At 41.5% G+C, this 26,560-nt stretch overlaps 1 protein-coding gene across 1 annotated transcript in view; it reads left to right on the plus strand.

Moving 5' to 3' along the window:
• The window catches only part of PSMD1 (proteasome 26S subunit, non-ATPase 1), a 75,311-nt gene that overhangs the window by 42,445 nt on the left and 6,306 nt on the right, over positions 1-26,560 (plus strand). The window contains exons 17-21 of the mRNA XM_059822375.1: positions 6,845-6,959; positions 10,004-10,120; positions 18,340-18,442; positions 23,657-23,826; positions 25,565-25,657. Of these exons, the coding sequence (XP_059678358.1) occupies positions 6,845-6,959; positions 10,004-10,120; positions 18,340-18,442; positions 23,657-23,826; positions 25,565-25,657 (598 nt within the window). The remainder of the gene's footprint in view (positions 1-6,844; positions 6,960-10,003; positions 10,121-18,339; positions 18,443-23,656; positions 23,827-25,564; positions 25,658-26,560) is intronic.

Here is a 26,560-nt window from a genome sequence, read left to right on the forward strand (position 1 = left end):
CACACCCCCTTCAGAAATTACTGCAAATTGTGCAATTAGATATCTGCATTCCTCCTTTATTAACTCATTCATGGATGAAATGAAACTTCTGTTAAGCTTTACTTTTTTTTAATCTGTCACTGCACTACCAAAGCAAAGTGTGGAAATAGTTCTGTATCAAATTATTAATTCAAGTCCAATAGTTTAGAAAGTCATAAATATTTAGAATATTTTGAAATATAACTGGGGAGACTTAATGAGGAATTTAAAAGATATATTTGACATTGTTCTTTAATTCTCTGACATTTCATTTTTCAGTGAGTTGTAAAGTCCTTAAATATTTAGACTAAAAAATAAGTGTACGTTAGTGTTGCTTCAGACGCTTCCATTTTTAGTCTCAATCACAAGACCAGTGTGATGGTTTATTTTCAGTATTCTGTTTATTTACTTATTGATGCTACCTTATATACATATACAGGGTTTCATGTTTAAATATTGCTGAAATATAAAGAGAAATTACAATAGTCCTCTAAACTTCAAGATGTGCAACTTACAGAATTGGAGATAAACTGCACAAAGGTATTTGGATGTGATTCTAATTGGGCTGTGATCTAAGAAACTAAGTGGAATATGCTTCAAGATACGGCAATCCGAGTTTTTAATTTGTCTTGTGGTGTTGTTGCATGCCTCTTGGAAAAAAAGATTAAAGATGTACCTAACAGCGTTCCTAAACTTTCAGTAGCCCAATAAGGCTCTTGTAGGCAAAGCCTACTAAGAATTGCAGTATCTGCAGTTGTAATTACCTTCAGGAAAAAAACCCAGTTTAGGTTCCTTACAGATTCCTAATAATGCTGCAGTAAGAAATGTTTCGTGGTGAAAAGGAAACACAATTTCAGAGTTCTCTGCAAACTATGGAGAACCTTCCATGGTCAACATCATGGATTGAAAGGAAAACTGACCACCTTCTGTGTCCATCTGAGCTGGGTGGTTTTGTTCATATTAGTCTGTGTTAGTAACAGTCGACATCCTGGTTTTTATTTTGTGATTTTTTTTGCACTGGAGGCTTAAGAAAAACTTTCTTTCCTCTCTCTTTGGAAGTAATGAAGAATCCAAAACTTTCTTTGGTTTCTCAGAAATTCTGGGGTGCTTACAAGCTTAAGTATCAGCTTTTATAGAGAGAATGTAACGCTTACATATATGTAAATACGTCACTTATATTTAATTATATCCAGGAGATGAACAACCCCAGGAATGACATCAAAGTTGAGGCTAAGGCTAAGGTTATCGGGCAGAGGTTAGGCAGCTCCTTTGCGTTCTCACTGGTTCTGGTTTCCGTGAAGATTCAAAAACCTTAGCCACATAGGGTGTTTGTTTCTCATAGAGGTTTTGAGAGCAACCAGTTGGTGAGTAAAACTAATAAAATGCCAGCTATTATGTTTTGCTGAGAATCTCTCATTACAGTCTTGGTGCATCTTTATTTTTCTTTATGGTTTTGTTTATGACTTCTGAAAAAAACCAAGCCAGATCTTGGAGGAAGTCCTTCATCTGCAGCCTATATATCACAACAGTAGAACTTAGCCTGGTGTAGGGTGGAAACAAAGCTGTAGCTGACTACTGTGTTGAAGTCCTATAGAAGAAACTTTTAGGCTTTTTTGGTTTCTTGGTTCATTTAGTTTCATGGTAACAGAACAAAGTTGAATCTAGTTGTGATGATGTTTTTTTGTACATGGGTCTGGGTTCACTGACGTCTGTGTATTGACGGCTTATGTAGAAGCAGTTGAACAATTTTTAGACGAAAATGAAGGAAATAATCAGGCCGTTCTTCTGTCATCATTTTGCTGTTGTAGTAAAATGTAATTGCAACAGCAAACTGCTTGAGCAAAACCAGTGTTAGGAAAAAAGGAAGGAACCAGTGCATTAAAGATAATTTGGTTTTTAAAAATAGACATTGCCTATCTTTCTAAGATACACAGCCCAGTTTAGAGACATGCCTTAGGCTTTAATGTAGGAATTTTTAGATTAAATTACTGGACTGTGTTATGGGAAGGTCAGGCTAGAGGACTATGGTACGTTGCTTCTGTCCTCAAAATATATTAAATATACTCCAGGTTGAGAATTTTTGCTGTGACTTTTAAGGGGGGGGTGAAATTGTGTTTGGAGATGAAACTTCTGCCCACGAAGTCTCCAGATGTTATCCTGGTATTGCATGTGATGTTATCTTCTGGGTTTAACTTGTAGTAACGACAGATGTCCATATTAGGACTAAGAGTAGCCCGTTACTGAGTGTGACTTCTGATAAACCATTTATCTTTTTTTAGTACTGTTTTTAAGTTTTCTCGCAGTCTTTGCTACTTCTCTCCCTCTCCCACCAGAGGTTTCTACTCAGTAACCACATTGATTCAGCCATCAGCACAACAGAGTGGTGGAGGTCTCCAGCAGGGAGCCGGAGGGGTGGACTTGGTTTGGGAACCTGCTTGGGGCTCGGTACCAGTGAAGTGGAAGCTTCCTCCGTCAGCAGCAGGACTGTCCCTCCATTGTGCTGACTGTCAAGTCAGCAGCTCTAAGTGAAGGGTGAAAGCCTCAGGCCATGGGGAGGAGAACGTGGTCATGTTTTAAACCTATTCCCCAACTGGATTACCAGTTGGAAGTAATGCCACAGGAGCATGTTTGCAGCCTGTAACTGCTTATGCGGGCTTTTTAATTTTTCTTTTGATCACTTGACAGAATTGTTTTGTCTTTTATGAATTCTATTAAGCGTGGGTTTGGGCTAACCTTTGGCAACAGTGTGTAGGACTTTGTAAAGCATCTCAGCAATAAAACAAGCAAGCAAATGTTATTGCTTAAGCATTGATGCCGACAGTGCTCTTGTGTACCGAAGTCCTGTTCCTCTGATAGGCATTTTTACAAGACTCTTTCGCTTCCTCAACCCACGTGTGGTTCTGCCTTCTATTTCTCTCTTATGTGGGAAGACACTTTTTGAAGATTGCAGGTTTGAGAAGACTGCATTACTGAGGAAAGTGATGGGACCCGTTAAGTAGCTTTAACTCCTAAAGTGGATTTACAGAAGGCCCCCTGTCAAAATGTTTGACTGTTTTATGGATAGATTTGAGATAAAAGCATTTAAAATAATGGCCACAAATAATGTAAATGTGGCTAAGAATTCCATAATGAATTAGTGTAGCTTAATCCTGATTTTATAATAAAAACTGTGTTGGAACTTCTGAGCCTGCAGACACAAAGATGTGTCCAAGTTAATGATTCTATAAAATCCAGCTTTCTGAACAGGAATTTAATGATTAATGCTTCAAAGTGCATAATCACATCTTTGCCAGAAGATGTTTTTCTCTTCTTTGGCTCACAATCTGCCTGTTTAACATTTGCTGAAGTAAAGCAAACACAAAGGTGTTAAGAGTCTTTGTGCGAGAGCTGAAGTCTTCTGTGCAGCTTAATGCTTGGGCTCATTTATTATAGGATTTGTGACTCCTGGTCTCCACATCAGCTCATTTTTAAAAAAACATCGTCAGCATCCAAGCTGTTGTTTGAGCAAGAGACTGACAGGTAGTTTTAAATGTGTCTTTTAGTTTACGGTCTTCACTTCTACTGTTTGCTTGCAGGACAGAACCGTTCCATTTCTCAGCTCTTCCCCCTTTCTTAACATTTGTCATCATGGCTGCATCTTAGAGGCAGCAGAGTTTCCAGCAACTTTGTGTTTATCCTTCTCTTCTTTTATGGTTTTTTTTTTGCTGCTGTTTGAAGGGGGGTTTTTTATAAGCTGATGGTGGTAGATAGGATTCTTTCCCCACGTAGATGTTTTAGGAAAACTCATAAAGAAACAGACTGTTGGAAGCAGGGGTGAGGTAGGAGATCTGAGTACTTGCTGCCATTACTGCTGGGGGGTTAAGTAGCCTCTGAAACCTGGGTGCCTTCCGGTCCCTTCAGCAGTGCTGGAGGAAGACTGTAGCCTATGTGGTGGTACTGCCTGTCTGCGATCCACTGGAGCAGGAGAGAGGAGTGTAAAGAGGAGTTTAGGACTAGTTATCAGAGGAGACTATAGGAAAGTGTTGAAATGGGAAGAGATAATAGCTAGAGTAGAGATTAACTGATTCTGTGTGTAGAATGTAACTGAAGTATGAGTGTGTGTTTATATGAGTGTGTGGTTATATGAGTATGTCTTCTGTCCTCAGTCACAATGAAAGAAGATAATGAACTAAGATTATTGCTTAAGGTCTTTTTTACTTCTGTTTTCTATGATTCGCGTATTCATTTAAATAAAACCAATGCTGGAGCATACTCTATAATGGTTTTTCTACCTCTTCAGTTGTTGAGTGCTTTGATAGACACTTAATGATCCTACATGATGCTATAATTCCTGTGTACAGCAGGTACTGCTGCCACCCTCCAACCTCCATCTTTCAGTATAGCAAACATAAGAAGGGAGGCTAAAACTAAGGTGTTCTTGGCTCTTCCTTTGTACGTTTCAGTTTGAAATCAGTTTATAGTCAAAGTAAATGGCTTGCAAGACTGCTTTTAGGATTGTGAATGTGGCAATTAAAAAGCTAGTCTGGGCTGCAAGACACAGTGAGATGGAGTGGTGTATTGGGTTTGCATGGCAAGGTTTTGATAGTGGGGGACTACAGGGGTGGCTTCTGTGAGAAGCTGCCCCCATGTCCGATGGAGCCAATGCCAGCCGGCTCCAAGTCGGACCCGCCGCTGGCCAAGGCCAAGCCAATCAGCAACAGTGGTAGCACCTCTGTGATAACATATTGAAGAAGGGGAAAAAGTTGCTGCATGACAGAAATTGCAGCCAGAGAGAAGACTGAGAATATGTGAGAGAAACAACTCTGCAGACACCAAGGTCAGTGAAGAAAGAGGGGGAGGAGGCACCGGAGCAGAGATTCCCCTGCAGCCTGTGGTGAAGACCATGGTGAGGCAGGTGAGGCAGATACCTGAAGGAGGCTGTGACCCCGTGGGAAGCCTGTGCTGGAGCAGGCTCCTGGCAGGACCCGTGGAGAGAGGAGCCCATACTGGAGCAGGTTTGCTGGCAGGACTTGTGACCCTGTGGGGGACCCATGCTGGAGCAGTCTGTTTCTGAAGGACTGCACCCCATGGAAAAGGACCCATGCTGGAGCAGTTCGTGAAGAACTGCAGCCCGTGGGAAGGATTTACATTGGAGAAGTTCATGGAGGACCATCTCCTGTGGGAGGGGACCCCACGCTGGAGCAGGTGAAGAGTGTGAGGAGTTCTCCCCCTGAGGTGAAAGGAGTGGCAGAGACAATGTGTGATGAGCTGACCACAACCCCTATTCCCTGTGCCACTGCGAGGGAGGAGGTAGAGAAAATCAGGAGTGAAGTTGAGCCTGGGAAGAAGGGAGGGGTGGGGAGAAGGTGTTTTAAGATTTAGTTTTTGTTTCTCATTATCCTAGTCTGATTTGATTGGTAATAAGTTAAACTAATTTTCCCCAAGTCGAGTCTGTTTTGCCTGTGATGGTAATTGGTGAATGATCTCTCCCTGTCCTTATCTTGACCCATGAGCCTTTTGTTAAATTTTCTCTCCCCTTTCCAGCTGAGGAGGGGAGTGATAGAGTGGCTTTAGTGGGCACCTGGTGTCCAGCCAGGGTCAACCCACCACAAGTGGATAACCAGATGATGTGCACTTTGAAAATAGACATAATTAAATCACTTGCAATTTATAGTTTCCCATCTTTCTTTTTCATGAGCATGTACTTGTCAACTGCATTCCTGCATCACTCTTGTGGTCATGGTGTCATGAGATTGGGTAAATTTAACAGATTAGCTGTGATGGAAGTGCTTGCAACGCCTATGAGTTCAGAATGCAGACTTGTCTGATGCAGAGATTCTTATTTTACAAACAATTTTGCCTTTGCTGCATTAGAAATGCTGAAATTGGCAATGTACGATACTATGAAGTGGTTTGTGTGGCATCAAAATTAAAGGAGTGGTAAATGTGACTACAAAGACAGGAGGGAAATTAATATATCCACATCTGTAAGTGAGTTCTGCCCTACTTCAGAAATACTCAATATTCACAAGACTGTTTGCATTAGCAACATCACAAGACTGTTTGCACAGTGCATAGCAACATGTGCTTCTTGCTGTAGGAAATTGAAGGTTCCCTTTCATTTCCCCCAGCCCTGGGCTAGAAGTTCTGTTGCTGTAATGACCAACAGGACACTGGTTCCCAGCCGGCGAGGCATGGAGCGTACGCTCCCATTTCAGGTCTCTTAAAAGGCAGCAACATCACAGCATGATATTGTAAGGAGACAACAGTAGACATTGCTGATAAACTGATTGGAAGTGCGTGTTGTATTAGCATTTCCTCAGTGCTTTGATTTACAGCAGTAGGTGGGATGAGGAGGAGTCAGCAGAAGCAGTGATTACAAAAGGGAGTTTGGGACCCACCAACCTTGGCGTTTGATTGAATACTGGAGTTGGGTTTTATGTCTGCTGATGGGAGATTTAGTACTGTGTGTCTTACGGAGAGTAAACCTCTGCTAGTGGAAAGTCTGTCACAACAGCGTGATTTCTAGAGATAAAGACCTTAATCTCAATAGATATATCATTTTGCTGGGTAATTTTTTAAAAAGGCAGAAAATACGCACTAAAAAGGAAGACTTTAGTAGTGGGAACTGTGTGTGGTATCTGCAGTGACAAGGAAATTGATTTGTTTGTGCACTTCCCTGTTCTTCTCTTAGTTCATTTGTTCCACCCCTCTGGTAGCATTTTGAGAAATGCAAAATATACAGTGTGGAAGAACAATTTTAAATTTTCCAGTATGAACAGAGTGAAGTCTCCATATTTTGAAGAACAATAATAATAAACAACATTCTTTTTTTGCCTTTCTTTAGGACTCCCGAGCAGTGTCCGAGTGTGGTTTCTTTGCTGTCAGAGAGTTACAATCCCCATGTGCGTTATGGGGCTGCCATGGCTTTGGGTATCTGCTGTGCGGGCACTGGAAACAAGGTGAGGACCAGAAGCATCCATTGCCAAGACTCTGTTCTCTCCTGCCACAGAGACATTTGTGCAGAAAGGTCACACACACAGATCAGATTTGTTGCACATATACACTGTTAGCCAGCTAGAGTAGAGCTGGCTAGAGTAGAGTACTTTAACTGTCCTGAGCATAGAGATTCTTTTCCTGCTTGTACAGAACAGATAAAGTAGAGGAAAGTTTCTATGCATTATTCCCACATTCTTGGAATTTTGTCTTCAAAACTTTCTTAGAGTTTTCTTACTGTCAGGTTGCCACTGAACTATAAATTTATGTTCGGTACTCCAAAATCAATACTCCTTTGCCCTTGGAGTTCATCTTTTACAGATTGCTTTAGGGGGAACAAGGGGGTGCCAGTGACAGGAAAACAGCCAGTGTTTTGCATAACTTCTAACTCCTTTCCTCTTTCCTGTGATACACAATTCATGGAAGATCCATGTAGTAAAGCCAAGTGTAATGAAATTTAATGAAATTTACTGTAGTTTCAGGTGTGTAATTCACAGACAGTAAATTTTATTCTCGCTTTATAAGTGTCAGTGAAGGATAATTCTCACAGATGATAGCAGGGACCTTTTAGAGTAGAAGGATTCCCACTTCTGCTGTGGGAAGTGACTGCTCATTGGGACAAGCAGCAAGTAAACTTGGGGATAAGCTTCCTCTACTTCACCCACAGGTATATATAATCTGTACTGGTACTGAATCACAGTTTCAAAACAGGTGCACAGACTGTCCATGTGGAAATAATATTTCATGCTTCCGAATCTTTGATAAATCTCCTGTTACCTGTATCATCCCTTCCTCAGCTAGTATTAAACGCTTCGTCTGTGGCTCTTGCACGTGAGCACTCCCCAGCATGTCACTTGTGTTGTGAAATGCACGGAATGCTGACGTGCACTGCCTGCCATCTTTAGCATGAGACTTGAAAGAAAACTGAAAGTCCTATTTTTATCCAGGTTGTTTTATTCTCAAGTGGAAGGTGGAATCAAGGAGCTAATTATTTTTAACCTGCTGCATCTGACAAGTTGATTTAAGTGGAAATGCTTTTAGTTGCACAAAGAAGTCTGTTTTATTTCCAGATACGTAGTGTGATAAAGACTTAAACCATCTGATTACATGTAGAGATGTCTTCCAGAGCTTGTATTAGTAGGTTTTGAAGACCCAAATATATTCAACATCGGAGATCAGAAAGTTCAGCTTTTTGTCATAGTGGATACATGGTATTGAATGTGTGCCAAAGAATGAATGAGTCACCTTCAGGTGGAGAAGCACAGCCTCCAAGATAGCTCAGTTGGCAAAAGCAGTCTAAGCGAAGGCATGATACCATTCTAGAAGTGGTTCTTAGAAATAGTGTTTTGTATAAAAGCAGCTTGTTTTTAAAAGTCTCACCCTGACAGAAGTAACACCAAGAGGGGGTCTGTGCTGAGAGCCTCATGCACTCAACTGCATTTGCTCATGTCCTCAGTTTAAGTATGGGCAGGAGAGAGCTCCGTACAAGAGATTGCCAAGTGATTCTGTCTGACTTCTGTAATCAGAAGATCACATAATAGATTAAAAGAGCTGTTTGAGCTTCTTAGGGTGGATGTCTAACTGTTATCTCTCCCGTTCCATCTAACAGCTTGCTTCACATGCCATTTCAGAGTGCTTTTAGAAAGCCTCTGTGTTGCCACAGACCAGATTTCTCTGTGCAGCCCATGGCTGTACAAACTGCTGTCTTAGGTTTATTCTGCTTAGATCAGAGGAGTGTGGCTGCTGAAGGCTGGCTGAGCCCACTAACAACTTGCTGCTGTTGAAATGGGCAGTCTTCCTCCCTCCTGCCACCTTTTGCTCTGTCTCATGTCCAGCTCCCTAGTGATCTGATTCAGACACAAACTCAGAGAAAACTCACCCAGATAACAACAAAAAAAGGGAACAGTTCTCTGTTGAATTATTGAGCTGGAAAAGCGCACTGAGAGGTGAGACAAGGGCTGCCGCTAGCACAGGGAAAGGGGAGGGATTGGATAGCTGAAGGGAAATCGAGGAAGGAGAGGGATCTCATTTTGGTAGCAGTGAGTTTAGATAAGCTCAGTTGTCCTGTGTAATATGCGCTGAGGACCTTGCATGGTTAGAAATGAATTTGCATCTGTAATAACTCTATATGTATTTAAGTCATGGCTTGCAAAGTGGCAGAACTGTAAATGGAGATGAAAAAATGTGCCTGAAGAGATGGTTTAGTCTCCGATGCCTTCAAATTGCCCATGCTGGTCTTAGGTACATCAAAGCAGCATTTATAACAATAGACTCTCTTACAGCTTTTCATAATCATTGACTGCATTGAAAGGAATGCTTATTGATAGATCATTGTGGATCATGTTCCTGTTGTGCTTAGCTGGGAAGTTTCTGAATTTGAAGAATCAATAGAGCGTTTTGAAATGTTTTAAAAACGTAAATTTACTATATGGGCACTCAGAGGTAGCCCCCCTTGATGTAGGTTGGAAATGAATGCTTTCATGTGATGCTAAATGTTATAGGTTCTAACAATAAAGTGTAAGGCCAAGAATTTGGCACCTGGATTGTTTTACCATCTCATTTTCTAACCTCCAACATGTTGTTTGATATCTCTGGTTCATTTGTTCCTTATGCAGAAAAGGAAGGTAATGCTGATGTATTTTGTTGGGAAGAATGGCAAAGAAAGTGTACATATAATTTATGTGTACTATTTAAGGCATGTCAGTAGTTCTAATGTGATGAATGCATCTGTTGCTTACTACAACTGTTGTTTATCTGTTGCCCTGTTTCTGCAGGTAGATCCTGTTCCATCCATCACTTGATTTTTGTGGGGTTTTTTTCTCTTCCCAATTTTTAGATTAAAATCCACAGAAATGCAGATTTCTGCTTCATTTACCAAGAACAGGCAAAATAAATTAAAATGTGTATCTCATAGCATCAGTCTGATAACCTTCCATTAGAGTACTGAATCCTGGGATACTAAAAATAATAGTACTAACTTTGTGACTGCTTATTTCTTGGTTTTTTTTAGGAAGCAATTAATTTGCTTGAGCCAATGACAAATGATCCTGTGAACTATGTACGTCAAGGAGCTCTGATTGCATCTGCCCTTATCATGATCCAGCAGACTGAGATTACCTGCCCAAAGGTAATGTAGCATACCTTACATACTGGCTTGTTAGGTGGAAAAATGGTCTTGGATGCCAAATCTTTAGTGCTTGGCACTGCACGTAAGTGTTGGCAAGAGAGTGTACGTGCCTTATAAAGAGCCAGAGCTGAATGTACAGCAGGAAGCCCCTGCATGGATGAGAACATGCAGTTTTGAATGGGGGAGTGATGCATGCTGATCAAAACACACCTGGTAGATGACAGCATTTTAACTCTAGGTGTTAACAAGAATAAATGCTCTTTCTTAGAAGGTCTAAAAGCATCTTGTAATGATATGAATGTGACTGTCTTCCACTAACATGCACTGAGGCCTGTATGCTTATGACTTACGTGAACACTGTTATTTAGTAAAGAAGTTGGTTTTGATGATAGTAAACTTAGTTTTGGATGTGGTCACCCTGCAGGGAAGTCCTGGTGTAACTATGTTTCTTTTGTAGCTGGTCTTACACTTTTCAGGTGAAACAGTTTCTGCTGTCAGAACTGGCTTAGTGGCTTTGTAACAAATACATTTTTTTAAATGCAGTTTTTCTTTCTGCTCAGAAGGCAAAAAGGATTGCATATGCTGTGTTTAGCTTTTAAAAATAGATTGCCCTGTGAATATGTGACAGATGATGATATGCAAACATTTGTATAGACTAAAAGTCCACATTAATAGAAGCTCTGAGGTTCCACATTTCATCTGCTCTGGTGAGTGCTGAGGCAAAGCAGTAGCTGGTACTTTGCTACTCATCTGTCATATATGGGTTGCTTTTATTGATGTCATTTTAGAAATTTAACTGTGATAAAAGCGGCCACTTTTTTACTGCATTTGGATGGGGAGAAAGAAAAAAAAAAAAAAACTCTTTGTCCAGTGGAAAATTTTACTTGGGAAAGTCAGTGAAGGAAATCTAGAAATACAGGTGTTTGGGTATTTCCAAGTCATGGAACATGAAGATTTGCTGGCAGACAGTTTGTTCCTTTGACTTATTTAAAAAAAGAAAAAAAAGAGAAAAGAAGAAAACCCAGTTAGTTTTCACTGAGCAGAATCTGGGAGCTTTATATTATCAGAATTGTAGTTCCACTGAATAACCCAGTGGAGAACGCTAGAGTTCTGTTGGATCCCCTCACCTTCCAAGATACAAAGTCTTTGTAAAGTGAAGTTGACTTATCTTTCTATGGAAAAAAACCTGCTTGTTGTTTTTATTGTTTATTCCTTGGTCAGGTGCTTGGACAGCCAGCCCTCAATATAGTAGATCAGGTTTAATCATTCTGTCGTGCTTGAATGTTAGGCAAATTGGATAGCTCTCCTGTGCCTCAGTTTCCCACCTGAAAGAAATAAGTATGATACTTTCTTCCGTGAAAGGACATTATGAGCATAAATTCATTTTAGTTTGTAAAGCACCCTAATCCTCTGGGGGTGGGAACTGCAGACTGCTCTGAATCAGTCAGACATCCAAGACTCTTGTGGATTACTTGCTCAGTCTGTCTATTGGAGTTTCAGTCTTTTTGAGATGGTAAGTAAGAGAGTCTGTGTGTCCTAAAGAAAAGTGCAGACAGGAAAACAGCTAGCAAAATACCAGATTATTTGAGGTGTGTAATAAGTCAGATCTCTTTCCCCAAAGAGGCCTAGTAACCTTGACTTCAGAGGTGCGTGTAATACTTAGGCTTTTTAAATGGGTGATTAAAATAGTTGGCTAGCAAATGCAGGATGAGAGGTATAGTCTGGGGTTCAGTGGCTTGTTTAAAAATGGGGAGAGGAACTGAAAAAGCTTTATGCCAGAGCCTTGTTTGAGCCAAAATTTGTGTGGTGTTACATAATATAGATACAGAAGGCAATTCATTACCCAGTTACAGAAGCTCTGCAGATATTAAAAAAACAAACAAACCAACCCAAGAAACCTACAGATTATAAGATAATCCCTGAAATATACTGCTAATTTAGGAATTGAACACAGAATATATAAATTTTACTTGTTTTGAACACCCCAAAAGTTAGTTATAACCATAATAGTTTCTTGCTCAAAAGTAAAAGGAATATTTTGAGGAATATGCTGCCAATTAAGTTATTTCTTATCCATGGGAAACTTTTTTTGGAGCTCTCTGCCAGTCTGAAGAGAAATTACTTTACTCTGATGTGAAAGGGTGGAGTTCAGAAAACTGGCCGTTTTTGGATTACAGTGACATATTTTGATCTGATTAGATTCCTAAATGGCACACTGGTGCACTGTGTGCCAAAGTGTCTAACCTGATGTATGTGAGTATTTGCATTGCTGGATAAGCAGCTAGTAAGAAGAGGGTGATGTATTTCATATCCCACAAGCTGTACATGTGGTCTTGATGGGGTTACAGAGGAGCTAAATTTTACATATCATCATCTCACTGCTGCTAAATACTTTGTGATGCTTAGTATGTGAGAGGTGGTGATTTTAACAGAGATGGTGATGTATAGTCTGACCAGCTTCCTGTCATTACTTTTTGGTTTTGTCTGTTCTGGGATTTTTTTTTTATTTTTATTTTTTTTAAACCTCTTGTTTGTGAGCTTTGGGTTAGAAGGACTTTAAGTTCTCTGGTGATAAATTGGGATGAAGATGGTAGCAAACAATCTTCCTTGAATAGATTTAGATTCTTCAGGAATAAAAAAACTGCAGAGTTTTGAGCGCTGGGGGTTGCAATGCTGAAATGCCAGCAATAAACAGACATTGAAGAATCAAAGTGGTTTGGTTTAAAAGAAAGCATTTTTGTTGTGAGAGAATACAGATGTGTGCCTCTGAATCACCTTTGCCGGCCTCTTCCCTTTGTATTTGTGTTCCTCTTTGTGGTGCTCACTCCTTATTTAAACAAATAATTTGAAGAGTTTAAATTTAAATGAAGAGTTTAAATAAAAAATTATCATTATATGGAGGTCCCTTAAACTTGCAAGTTGCTTAAGTGCAAAAAGGAGTAGGAAACCCTGTGTAAAGCTGATTTGGCCTCTGTGGAGTTGAAACACAATTCCTCCATGTGCAGCCAACATGATTTTTCCTGACCTCTGATACATTTAAGAACCATATTAGTGCAGGATATAGAACAATAACAAGTTTATTTTGTGAAATGGAATCCTAAATTATAGATGTGATGAGATCATTGTAATAGAAATCAATGACAACTTCATTATGTATTTGTGACCTGCAGGGCAATTAAGACAGTAATTTTGGAGACAAACTACATGTCTAACATCTTGAATTGAATTTACTTTTTCCTGGTTTTGTGAGAGGATAGTCATCTTGGCAAAATGAGAATATAGTAAGCAACGTCAAGGCTTCTCCTCCATCCTCCTTCAATCATCTTGGCCTATTATCTTTAAGATGTTGTGAAGAAACCAGGACCAGATTGCCTTTTTTTTTTCTCCATTTAGATGAAATGCTAGGGCTTGCTAGGATGCAAAAATGATTTTTGCTATATTCTAGTAGCACCTTCACATTCCTTCATGTACGCCTGTAAATATTAGATGCTTCTGCACACTCTATGCTCTTTCAAGAGAGCAAGTGTATGCAGAATAACTTCAACTTTTGAAGAAGATAGACAGAACATGCAAACAACTTAAAACCTGTTTTATTAAAACCAGATTCTTAAATACTCTTGTTCTTAAGAACTTGCATTTGCAAAAGCATCACGCACATCACCTGCAATTGTTTCCCGTTGTTAAGAATAAGACTTAATAAACAGTTGACTATCTCATGGGCTTCATGTGCATGAATGTTGACTGGTGGAGGGAGAAGTGGTAAACAACCTGATAAATGACAGCCCCTTGGGTTTGTGTTAGGAAATGGTGCTGTATCATTCTCAATATCTTAAAGCCTGTGTTGTTTCCTCAGTGTTTCCAAGGTTGCGCGTTTGGCTTCACTTGAAATAAGTGGCGTGTCGTTTTGGCCAGCACTAATTATCAGAATGATGTGTGTGTATTGTTAATAAAGATGAAATGAGTCACCGTCTACGTTTTAGTGTTTCTCCTGGAAGTCTTGCCCAAATAAATTTTTTGATAGCATTTCCAAATGCTATAAAATTTTTAAAGTGCTTGAAGATTTCAAGGGAGAAACAGAGCTTGTGGGTTTCATAGCATATTAAATAAACCTATTCAGTAGTTTGGGATGTGCTTGTTGCTGTGGTTTGAAGGAAAAATAGTAGCAGATTAAAGGGCTCTACTAGACAAACTCGGGCACATTTTGTTTCAACAGTTTAAGAAATTACTGTCTGCTGACATCTTACTCCATTCTGTAGGAGGTGAGTGCCCCAACAGCGAAGGCAGAACTGATCTTTTGTCTGTACCGCTCTTGCTTTCTCCAAAGAGATGGAGCAATGGCTCCATGTGAGGATGATACCTTCCTGAACCCCTACAGCTAGAGCTACCAAAGCAGGCTTTCCCCAGCAGCAAGGAAGGCTTTCAGCTGGTACCTGATCCAGTCAAAAATCCCATTCCTGTGAAGCATTTGCTTTATAGGAACAGCCTGAATAAGCATGCAGGCCTAGCATGTATTCGAGTGTTCAGGCAGTCAGTCCTTCCACCTGGGTTTGCCTGGTCCCTAAGGCCAGTAGGGGTAGTCTCCCACCCTTTCATAGAACAATTTTGCTTCCGCTGATGTTAAAGTAAAACTCTGGAAAGGGCACGCTTGCTCAATGCGTTTTCCAGGGTTGGCAGTGGTCCATGGCTCACGATGCACAGGTATGCAGAATTTATCTGAGAGAGTAATAATAGAATAATCTCTTGATATGGCACTACATATTTTGTATAAGTAGAGGGTATAAGGACTGTTGCTTATTGTAGCTGTTCAGGGCTTGTTCATTGAACGCCTGCTCTCAGCTGATTCCCTGCTGTAGCCTGTCCGTGTCACCTGGAGAGGTGGCAGTTGATCCGCTCAGGTTTAGCAGCCAGGTTTCTGTCCCTTGGTCCCTTGCAGTTGTTGGTGTCTTGATTAGCTCGCTGCCCTGCACGATGTCCTGATGCCATAGCTGGTAGGTTCCTGATGGGCTTGTTGCCCAGGTGTTTCGTTCATCTGCTCTGGACTAATGTACGTGTGAGTAGGAGCTGTGGAAGGCATATTAGGGAAAGGGTGCTCACAGGGTCAGCGCTCCATGACCGGGGGAGGTGGATGACTTCCCCTGCTAGCCCTGCCTCGCCTTTGACAAGCAAGGTGCTTCTGCCCTCTGTTCCAAGGTGCTGCTCCATCAGACTTCAGACACTAGCGTGAACATTAGCAGTTCTGCTGAATGTCTTCTCGCTTCACCCAGGGTTTCGTTCTCTGAAGATTTGATTAAGGTGTAAATTCCAGATTACAGTCTACCGAACGAGCTTTGTAACATCTGTCTGTTTTTATACATATTCCAAACCCAGAACCTGAGCCCAGCGTCACAGGAATGATGTGCTCTAAACAGAGGCACTGGAATCCTGCTGCTCAGCTCCACCAGAGGAATAGTTTTACATGTTGCGTCTACGTCTCTGTGTGCCTGTCCCAAATAATATCTGAAGGCTTTGGTTCACCTAGGCTGCATGTGGTTGCCCTTGATACTGCATAAGGCCCCATTCCAGGTTGCAAATGCAAACTAAGGTATTTTTCCAGTGTACAAGAGGTCAGGCGTAAGAAACAAACTATTTCTATTAAACGTGTAAACCTCAGTGTAAGCTTTTATAAAAATCAGGAGAGCGTGAAAAAGCATAAATGGAGTGAAGCAAGAGCAGAGTTTGGTTGGTATATCCAGAATAAACCCTGTATTCTGTGTGCAGTATCTCCCTGCCACATGTCTGTCTGTGTGGTTGCCCTGAAAATGTATGTTGCTCCTTTCTCTTAGCTTTAATAAACGCAAGGAAATTTAAGTCACCTCCTTTTGGGGACAGGGACTAGTAACTAAAAACTTCTTAATGCAAAGGGGAATTGGTGAATAGAGAAGTAGTATTAGCACACAAATTGTTGTACCTACTGAAAAGTAGAAATAGCTGCTGTTTTTCCCCTGTCAGTTTTAATAAATGCCTCCTGCTGTACCGGAGAAGTGTTGTTTTGTTCAGCTTCGCTGCTCCTGTTTAAAAGTGGCTGGCTGCTCTGGTGCTTCACAGTTGTGAGACTGTCCATTTGTGTGAAACAAATAAAGTAATTTGAATACAGTTGTGTTTAGCAGGTTATGATTTACTCATATGAATGTTAGTGTCTTTTGCTGTTGCAGACTGGTTTAAATCTCATCAGGTTAGATGCCATCAGTGCTGAAGGAGTTGAAGTGACAAGTAGTACAGCTGGGTTAGTGGCTTAAAGAGCGAAGGCAGGAAAGATGTCGACCAGAGAGTGTCTTTCTTTTGGGCACCTGTGTTTTAAGCGGTGTGATGAGTTAACCTGCATTGAGAACTATTTTGCAGAGAACATGCAGTCTTAATGTGAAGTGTTCATGAAGTATGTAGGGCTGCCAAGCAACGTTGCAGCTCTTGGTTATAATCCTCGTGGGTTGGAGAGGCAACCTCTGTCTTCTTTCCATTCCAGACATTGTATATAATCTCTCAAAGGTAGAGTCTCAACTTCTTACTGCCTCTGGTCAAAAATTCACATGTGAAATGTGGTGAAGTTCCCCAGTGCACCCCAAGACAGGCTGTGTGTGCTAGGAGTGATGCCTGAAGGCTGCTCCTGGTGCTCAGTGCTGCCCACCCCTTAGCACAGCTCTGGAGCTTGTGGTGCCCTGCATGGACGGGGTACCGGCTGTTTGCTGGGTGCTGTTATCAGCCAGAAGGACCTCCTGAGTGTCGTAGTCAGTGTTTAAACCTCCTTCACTGGTACAATTAGGTGTTGGGAGCATCAGAGGCTGTGCAAGAGTACGTTCCTAGTGGTGGCGTTGAAGCTTGGCCTTTTCGCCTAGAGCAGACACTTAAGTGTGTTTCACACCTGAAAGGTAGGACCTTTCTTCAGACACATGTCACAGAGCAAATATCGCTGGTGTCTCTGGAGAGGCACATGCTCTTTGGATGTGAAAAGTAGTTGGGGGTTGTCTGGTATTAGGGTTTTATACCTGGAAACTTTAACTGCGTTTGCAATACTAGGGACTGCTCTGTGTCTCTGGTGGCTGTGTCTGGCCCTACTGCCTTGAGCTAGAAGTTTGTCCTCTCATCTGTGGCTGCAGATGTAGGAAAGAGGACTTGGAATACCAGCAACAAAGTGGTCCAGTAGTGGGGAGAAGCTTGTTCAAGACATCTTGGAAGAAGCCTTTTTGAAAAGACCTCCTTTGCCTTTGAGCATGTTAAGTGAAGGCTTAGTATGAAAACAGAAAAAATAAAAAAAAAAGTCACATGGATATCTGGATTAAAATTAATATAGGGAAGAGGTGTAAAAGGTTCTTCCAGACATGCTGTGGATGGGATGCAGCTTCCCAGATTTTGACTGGGTTGCACATTGGGATTTCCTGGTCTGCTTTTTCAGCTATAAAAATTATTTGAGCTGTATTGTTGCTCCACTGTATATATTAAAAGACATAATTTATTAACTTTTGATAAAACCATAGATATTGCTGGATGTAATACTGTCCTGTCTCTTCAACACTTAGTGAACCAGTGAAAGATGAAGCTGTTCGAAGCAATGACAATAATATAAGCAAATGTTTAGCAATTTCCCTTACTAATGTGCACTTAAGATACTGTGGTGAACATACCATGGCATAAACTGTTACTTTATTAAATATTTTCATTAATGATTTTCACTTAAAAGGTAGGAGTGCAGTAACAAAATTTGCTGATGATGCGCCATAGGGGCATTATCAATACAGCAGAAATACTGTACAGGAAAAGCCGAATAGGTTTGAGGTTTTGTTTTTTTCCAGTAGGAATTGGAGGAAATTTAATAAAGTGCAGTGTCACTCACCTAAGAACATATAGTAGTTCTTGTTACAAGCTCATCAGTTGGTCTTTTATTCCAGTGACACTCCAGAGATTCTCAGGCTATTCCTATAAGGCCTGCAAAATGTGGTTTGGAAATGCATGTCCATCCTGACTATTTTAAGATTTCTATATGGGTATCTTCAAGGGAGCAAAACCTCTGTAATTAATTATTAGTAGGATGAGTTGTAACACCGGTGACTAAGATGGTTGAAAAGACAAATGTCGTCCAATGATGCAGAAATCCAGGATGCTTCCATTAAAGACAGAATATTTGACTCACGCAGTCAGTTTTATAATCATCTCTCTCTCTTTTTTTTCTTTTTTTTTTTTTAATCCAGGTCAGCCAGTTCAGACAGCTCTATTCCAAAGTGATCAATGATAAGCATGATGATGTTATGGCAAAGTTTGGAGCAATCCTGGCACAAGGCATTTTGGATGCAGGTAATTCCCCAAACATTTAAAGCAGTCAAAGTTTCTTAAACTTATTTGGCTACAACAGCTGTAATAGCAAATTTCATTTGGGAGATGAGGTGCTGGCTTTATGCCTATTGTGTAATAGTAGCAAGAAATGTCAAATTTCAAGTCATTTTAGCTAATTAAAGAAATAAACCCTGTTTTGTAGTATCAGCGTGCTTTTGTTAGGAGAGACTCAACCCAGTCATTGGGCAGAACTCATGTCCAGAAATCCGGACAAATACCATCTTTTTGCTCTAAGTATTTTGTCACCCTGAATGTTGACTTACAGCATGATAGGTTGCTTCTTTATTTTTCTAAGTAAACACCTGCTCCAGAAATTTGGAAACCATGTGGTATCCAGTCCTCATGTTTTGTTTTTCTGTTAAAACTTGACATAACCAGTTTAAAAAAAAAATATATGTACTAAATATGTTTTTAATAACTAGATTTTGCCTCTCTACTAATTATAAAGAGAGGTGTTGCACAAAGAGGGAAGCATAGTTAACTGCATCAGTGTTCCTTCAGAAGACTCAGTTTCAGAAACATCATTTCACGAGTGTTAATGACTAAATGTTGAGCCAGGAATAGGATTCTCTAAAGGCATTAGCATTTCACAAGGGCTGAATTGCAGGGCCTATTAAGGAAGGCTTCTGTAAGCAAAGAGGACAGAAAATTTTGTTTTGAATTTTTCCTTCTGCTGGAGTTAATTAAGACTTGTACAGTGCTGTGTCTGTAAATAGCACCCCCTTTCCAAGTTTCCAAACACAGTTTCTCGCATCTGGTCTCTTGTGCTGTGGCCTTTTCTTGCCATGCACCTCCTTATTCCCTGTGGTAGGCAGAAACAAGCTGGTTTTCCCTGTACTCTGAGGTCAAGGTTAGTTTTGAAGTCACATAAGCAAAGGGGTCTCATATTTGTCTCTGTGACATGGCTTAAGCACAGCACCATGCACTGTGTGGTTACACAGTGTTTGTATAAAATTACTGCATCTCCAAGCCATGTGGTGCGGGGAGAAAAACTTAAGGCTGCCTGCACCTATCTGCATGGAAGCATACTTAAAAAGCTCTCTTCATGGTGGGCACCTGGCAGTCAGGCTGCTCTGTGCTCTATGACTACAGCTACTCAGAGAAGAAAACCACAGGAACCACCTTCTTTATCTTTTTTGCCTCCCAGGTACCCCTCCTGGAGCTCAGACTGAGCAATATTCTTGGCACAAGACTATTAGAATAATTTTGGTCATTCCCATACTCATACTGTGTTGCTGGGAAGCCAGAGCCCAGCTGGCTCAGACATTTTTCTCTCAGTGGTACAGACCTGCTTCAAATTCCGACCTTTATGATTAAATCATTAAAATGCAGCTAAAGCCTTATTTGCTTCCTGTGTCACTCATGTATTGTATAATGACTTGGAAACCAGAAGCATCTAATTTTAATAAACTACATGTGAATTTGTGCCAACTTTAACCTCTTTATTCCTTGCTGAGCAGCTGGGGGAAGGCTGTGAGCTACCCTTTCTTAACCTATTGCCACTTTCATTAGAACCTCTTAAAAGAATAAATTGTTTTTATCTCTCCCATACAACTACAAGTGCTTATCTGAAACAATAAGCTACAGAATTTAGTTATCACTACCAGGAAGAAAAGGTTCTTTGTGTCATCTGCCACAGTTGGGGCAACTGAGTTTGGGGGGGGTTTGTTGTGGGTTTTTTTTTTTTTTTGTGGGGGAAGGAGAAAAGTATAATTCTCTTCCAACAACAGGCTTTGATTAAAAGTGCAAGATTTCCAGTGTGCGACTGGGAAATGATGCACTGGAGGTGGGTTTTTTGCTCTGACAATAAAGCAGTCATTAGACTGGTGGTTTCATGGAAGGAGCAGGGTACCTTGGGAGCACTGAAGTGGAAATGAAGAATTTGGTCATTGTTTAATTGTTAGGCCCCAGCAGCTACATTTTCACTTCTTTAATAAAATAAGAAAAATGTAGACACTCAAATTTAACTTAAGGATTTTTTTCCTCCAAAGCCTCTGAACTTCTCTAATGCTGCCCTTCATGTACAAACATGCTCTCTTGTTCCAGGCTGATGACTCCCTTTCTGTTCTTTGCAAAATCAATATGCTTTATTTTGTGGAGTATGTATTGGTAAATGTGAGCTACAAAAGGGATATACTGATCTAATTAGATGTCAGCATTTTACCTGCTTGAAAACTATTTTGCTCTCTGGACTCTAGGTATCTTCTCTGGTTCTTAATGCCACGTTTCTCAATCAATAAGAAAAAAGGAGGCGCAACAGTCACTGCACGATTATCTATGTAGTATATCTGGAAAATCCTTTTCTCAATACTTAGGAAAGGTTTGGGTGGGGTCAGCAGTGCAATGGGTTGGGGACAGAGTGTAGCATTGGGCTGTGCAGACTGAAGCCAAAGAAGCTGTTGACAGCCTGGTGGTGAATGTATTGGATTCTCCACAGTTCAGAGACATTTGTAATGAGTGATGAAAAAGGAAGTGTCATCCAAATTACAGAGGAAAGAGTTGCCTATTTCCTCATTGCTGTCTCTCCAAATATGCGTCACACATGATGTGTTATATTTTGGATGTTAAAGACTTCAGTACAAAAAATAAAGTTCGATGCATAAGGTCTGCTCTCCCACATGTTGAATTCGGTGCTACTGTTTCCCACCTTTCTCCTGCCTGTCCCTGTTCATGAGCTCTTCATGTAATGTTGGGTCTAACTCTCTGGTAGTTAAGAAAAAAGCCATTATCCCTTGCTCATGTTTTGTGCATTAGATCAGAGCTACCTTGTGTTTCATTGCCCATGTGAATCAAGTCACTGGCACATGCTGAAATCAAGTCTGCCGGAGTTTTGGTGGCTCGTCCTGTGAGATTTTGACTTTTCTGTGCTGCTGCTAACAGTTCAGGTCGTCTTCATTGACTGCTTAGATGAAGTGGGTTATAAGTCTTTGCTGACAGAGAAAGAAACAGTATGGTATTGTTTGAAAATGGGGTGCTGCCTAGGCCAGGATTGGAAACTAATTTCCAAGGTCCACAAAGCATCTTTATCTAATGACTGTTGTGCTGGCGTATTGTCCTGGGCTACGCTGCCAGAGTATAACCAAGTGCCATCATGACCATGTAAAGAGTGAGTTCGTCAAAGTGTATAAATCATCAGCGACTGTTTGCTGCACTCCCCCTCTTGTTAACTGACATTAAACTTGAGCCGGCAAATCCTCATAGCCTTTAGAACAGCCACTTTAATTCCAACAAGCCTTGCCCCACCGTAGCAGTGTGAATTCTGGGAGATGGACCCTATAGTACTACCCAAGGAGCCCTGAAAATTTTTCTTGTGGTTTTGGATTTTTTCCAGGTATCATGTCACAGCTTTCATCCATCCAGCCAAAGATCTGGAATGTGTTCCTTCCAGGTTGTCAGGGCTGCTACTTAATAATGAAGATAAATCACAGTTGTGCAATATCATGTCTCCCCACCTTTCCTGCTCCCTGCAAAACCCTGGGAGTGAGGGTGGGCTCTGTGTGGGTGTAAAACAGCAGAAGGGAGTAGCATGACAGCATCTTTTGAACATTAAATTTGTTACTCATCCAGGAAATTCCAGAGATTGGATAATATAGTTCTAAAGGTTAGAATAAATTCTGAAAATTAAAGTCCAAAAGTTTGATAAAGTCAAGTTAAGCAGCTTGTGCAACATTCACTGGGCTGCTTGATCCAGAATATCTGCAGATTACTGACCTGGCCCTTATACAGTGATGCAGTGAAGAAAACTTTAAAGTAAAGATGGGGAAGAAGACCAAAAATTTGAGTGTTTGACATGTTTATGGATGGCACAGGACCTCAGGTGGTCCCTCCTTAATGCTGTGGCAAATTCAAGTAGGCGATAGATGAGTATCAGAGAAAATAATGAGAAGCAGAGCAGACCTAGCAGCAGTAAAAGGCAAGACTGTATCATTGCCTTTCTTCAAAGAGGCAGCTGGAAGGAGTTCTCCAGTCAAACAGCAGGAGATCTATTGCTACCACAAAAGGAAAAGCAAGGAGGTTGTATGTATGCAGAGTATCCTACAGGAGGGCATCAAATTCCTCCGTCTTCTGAGGCAAACACTGACAGATACCTAAGATGAGATTACTGCTTCATTCAGGGCTTTCATTAGTTTTGGCAGCAAAAATTAATTTTGCTTGTCTTTAAAACTCAGACAGCTCCATTGCTGCCTGGCCCTATCAAGGTGGCTGTTTGTGTGAGGCAGAGGAATGCTACTCTGGTTTGGGATTTTCAGCTATAAAGCTCACTGAGTTTGCAACCAACGGGCGTTTGTATTTTAACAAAATTAACCTCCCTGCACTTGGTCTTGTCAGTAGCAACAGACTTGCCTAGTGCCCTCTTCAGCTCAATTCACTGTGTTCATCAGAAGACTGAAGATCAGATTAACACTTTCTCACTCTGTCTGCAAGCCCAGTCTTTCAGTTTGGTTTCTACTTGGATGCTTCTGCACTACATCAACATATGGAGTTCTTTTGGTCCCTGCTTTGCAAGTACAAAGCTAAGACTTGGGTTTTCTGGCAGAGATGTAATTTTGCTGCAAAGACTGCAGGAGCTTGTGTCTCTGCTGCTTAGATTGATAACTTCTAGAAGCAACTTCTGAAGCTGCTGCTGTTTACATTTTTTTCTACTGAGATGGTGTAGGATAAAAACCTAGGCATATTTTTTCTGAATAACTGACAGTTCAGGGAGGCAGGCACAGAAAGAAAAGTTTCTGTATGCACTGCTTTATATGCACTGTTTTCCTTGTGAGTCTTGCCTTGTGGATCATCTATTGTGAGTCTTGTATTGTGGATCATCTATATGCTATGTTTTAAAACTGCTTATGGCAAAGGTTTGCCTTTTTCTCCCCCTCTCCCTGCCTTCTAAACTGTTGTTTAACCTGTATCCTGGCAAAATGAGCTTGGGAGGGCTGTATTCATGGATTGTGTTTGGGTAATATCTGGCACATAGAGCAGTTTGGTTGTTACGCTGCCTGTCTGTCTGTTTTGCTGTGTAAGCTGAGATCACAGTGAAGGAGGAAGGAGCTGACAGCATTGTGGCCTGGCTTGCGCCGTATAGACCCCTTCACAGCAGCTGTTTTAGAGATGCATCGCTCAGGTGTCTTTGTGGAGTACCCAGGAATGCATTAACTAACTTATTTCGTATATGATTCCTTACAGGGGGCCATAATGTAACTATTTCACTGCAGTCGAGGACGGGACATACTCACATGCCTTCCGTGGTGGGGGTTCTGGTCTTCACCCAGTTCTGGTTCTGGTTCCCCCTGTCACACTTCTTGTCGCTGGCTTTCACCCCAACCTGTGTCATTGGCCTTAACAAGGATCTTAAGGTACATAATGAGCAGAGAGGACAAGAGGCGCCGGTAGCTGTTTGGAAGACTTGCGTGGTCTGGGAGTGGTGTGCATGGATTTGTTAGTTTTCTTTGCATGTCTCCAGCTTGTTTGTGCCAGAAAAGGTGCTGACTGGAAGATGTCTGAAAAGCAGGCTTAAATTGCAGAACTGGTGGTGGGAACAGGGACAAGAAAAATGTAGAGAGCAGACTTTGACCCCTTTACTGCAAAGCAGCTTACGAAGAAAGGAACTCTAGTCAGTATATGTGGACAGAGACCACCCCATTATCATTATCACTCCAGAAGGTCAAGGTTATTTTTTTAAAAAAGTGTGTCGCCCCCCTGCCCTCCCATATAAATTATATGATATTCTCCCCTAGGAAAGCTAGCAGTGGGAAAACAGGATTTGTTTGGATTCGTTGGGGAGTAAACATTAAACGGAGCAGACATGGGTACTGCACTTTTCTTACACATCTGTTCTTCCAGCTGTTCAGCTGTGGTATGGCCCCTGCAAGCTCTGTACCATGCTGGGTCTCCTGTGCTGAAGAACTGAGCTAGTAACTTCCACAAAAACCTTCTGAATGTGGCAGCACAGGAGTGTGCAGCCCCCTCCTGTAATTGCCGCAGGCTTATTCTGCAGTGCACAGAGCATGCATAGGGCTGGGCTGCTCTCAGTCCCTCTGTGGGACTGAGCCAGCTTGCTGGATTGCAGTCCTTGGACCAAAACCTTATGGCTCTAGGTTGCGCTTCTCCACCTGTCTTGGGCTGAGCATCGAGTCAATCTACACACGGCTCAAAATTCTCGCTCTGTTTTAAGAGAGAGGTTTGCATGAAAATGCCTTTTTTTTTTTTTCCATTCCCCCCCCCCTCCTCTCTGTCCTGCATACTTCACAGAGGTTGCATTGCTGCTTGTCTTTGCACCTCCCCAGCGGTGACAGGCTCAGCACCTTTTTGGCTGCTTGGCTGTACTGCCCTTTTGACTCCCTCTCCCCATCTCTTAGAGTTTCCAGAAAGCCCAAACGGCTGTAGGTGAGGTTATGTTGTATAACTTGGCTTGCGTACTAAAGCCAGCTACAAACTGGATGTATGTTATGGGCTGCACCACACCCACCTTGCTTCCTCAGACCAGTCCCTGTTCTGTTGTGGCTCTGTGATGTGTCGTAAAGGAAGAGAGTTGAGATACTGCAGAAATTAATTCAGTTTAAGAATTTGGATTGGCTGTCAAAAGATGCTTTCTGCCCTTTCTTGAGTAGCCAAGAGTAAGAGAATATGTGACATTGGTAACCCATCCCCAAAATGTACTGTCCTTTTGCAAGAGGTGAATGTCAGGCAGTGCTTGGTTTGCCCTAGCGTGCATTGGCAGAGCAGATCTTCACTTAGATCTTAAACCAATTTTGTGTTAATACGAGCAGGCACAGCAACAACATCAAAACCACAAAAGCTTCGAAACAACGAAAACAGAGCATAGTGTGAATAGCGTGGAGTGTATGGAGAAGGCTAGGAGAGCTTGCCAGAGTCAAATTAGAGAATAATTAAATAACATTGTTCTAGTTGAACTGTTGCCACTGATAACAGTTTCTCAGCTTCCGGAGGGGGAGAAGGGGAAGCTTGTATTCTTTAGAGGATCTGTATTTGTCTCTGCTGGAAGGAAAATGAAGCTAAAGTAATTATTCTGCTGTGGATTTTTTTTCCCCTGCTTTTCTCGTCACTAACAATTTTTTTAACTGTTTGTCGTAGATGCCGAAAGTCCAGTACAAGTCCAACTGTAAGCCGTCCACGTTTGCCTACCCCCCACCTCTCGAGGTACCAAAGGAAAAGGAGAAAGAAAAGGTATTTGGGCTAGCTTTCTGTGTTGTAAAGACTAACTCCTAGTATAAGCATGGACTTTGGTGGCACTAACAGGGAATCTAAAGAGAAAAAGAAAAATTGGCAGGTGCTATTATCTCTTGAGAGAGAATTCTAGCTATTTTTTCCTGCTGCGCCTGGGATTGTCACTGATCATGGCATACAACTGCTGTGCTACTGAGTCACTGGAACCTCCCTTGTCTCCAGTGGTCAAGCAGAAGCATTGATTAATAAAACTGTTTTCCATGTCCTACTGATTTGTATGTGTGTATCATCTTTGTGCAGCACCAAGCACAACGGGGTCCTTGTTCATGACTTGGGCTTCAAAATGCTATTGCAGTACAAACTTTGAGAATATTAGGTGGGACATTTCTCAAATAGTCCCATATGGAGGGACAGAAGTGTACCTGGGCTCAGAGCAGTGGGCCCATGGATTGCAAAAAGGTAAGTGTGGAACTGAGAGGATCCTAGGTATTGAAAAGGAAGAGATGAGACCTATGGGATGACAAGCAGGACAATAATGGAAGCGATTTGTCTCTTGGCGTAAGATGGTGAAAGCTGTTGAGCAGACCACAGAAGCAGGCAGAGCAGCCCTTAGGGAGCAATTGCAGCAGTGGAGACCTCAGGCGTGTCGTGCTGATGAATGACATTGTGTGAAAACTGTAAAACATTTTACCAGAATTGAATGCTGGGCAGGACAGATTTCCGAGCCACCAAGGAACCCAGAAATGAACTCTGATGAAAGGCAAAGCTCACTGCTCATACCTGCTTTCTCGCCTTTGGAGTAGGATGGGAATTGGACAAATCCTTTCTCTTTTAAACTTCCCTGCCCAAAATTAAAATGTGCCAAGAGCCCACATTTATCCTAGAAAGCCTCACCGGCGACGT

The sequence above is a fragment of the Gavia stellata genome, chromosome 11 (genome assembly GCF_030936135.1).
Source record: "Gavia stellata isolate bGavSte3 chromosome 11, bGavSte3.hap2, whole genome shotgun sequence".
NCBI lineage: Eukaryota > Metazoa > Chordata > Aves > Gaviiformes > Gaviidae > Gavia > Gavia stellata.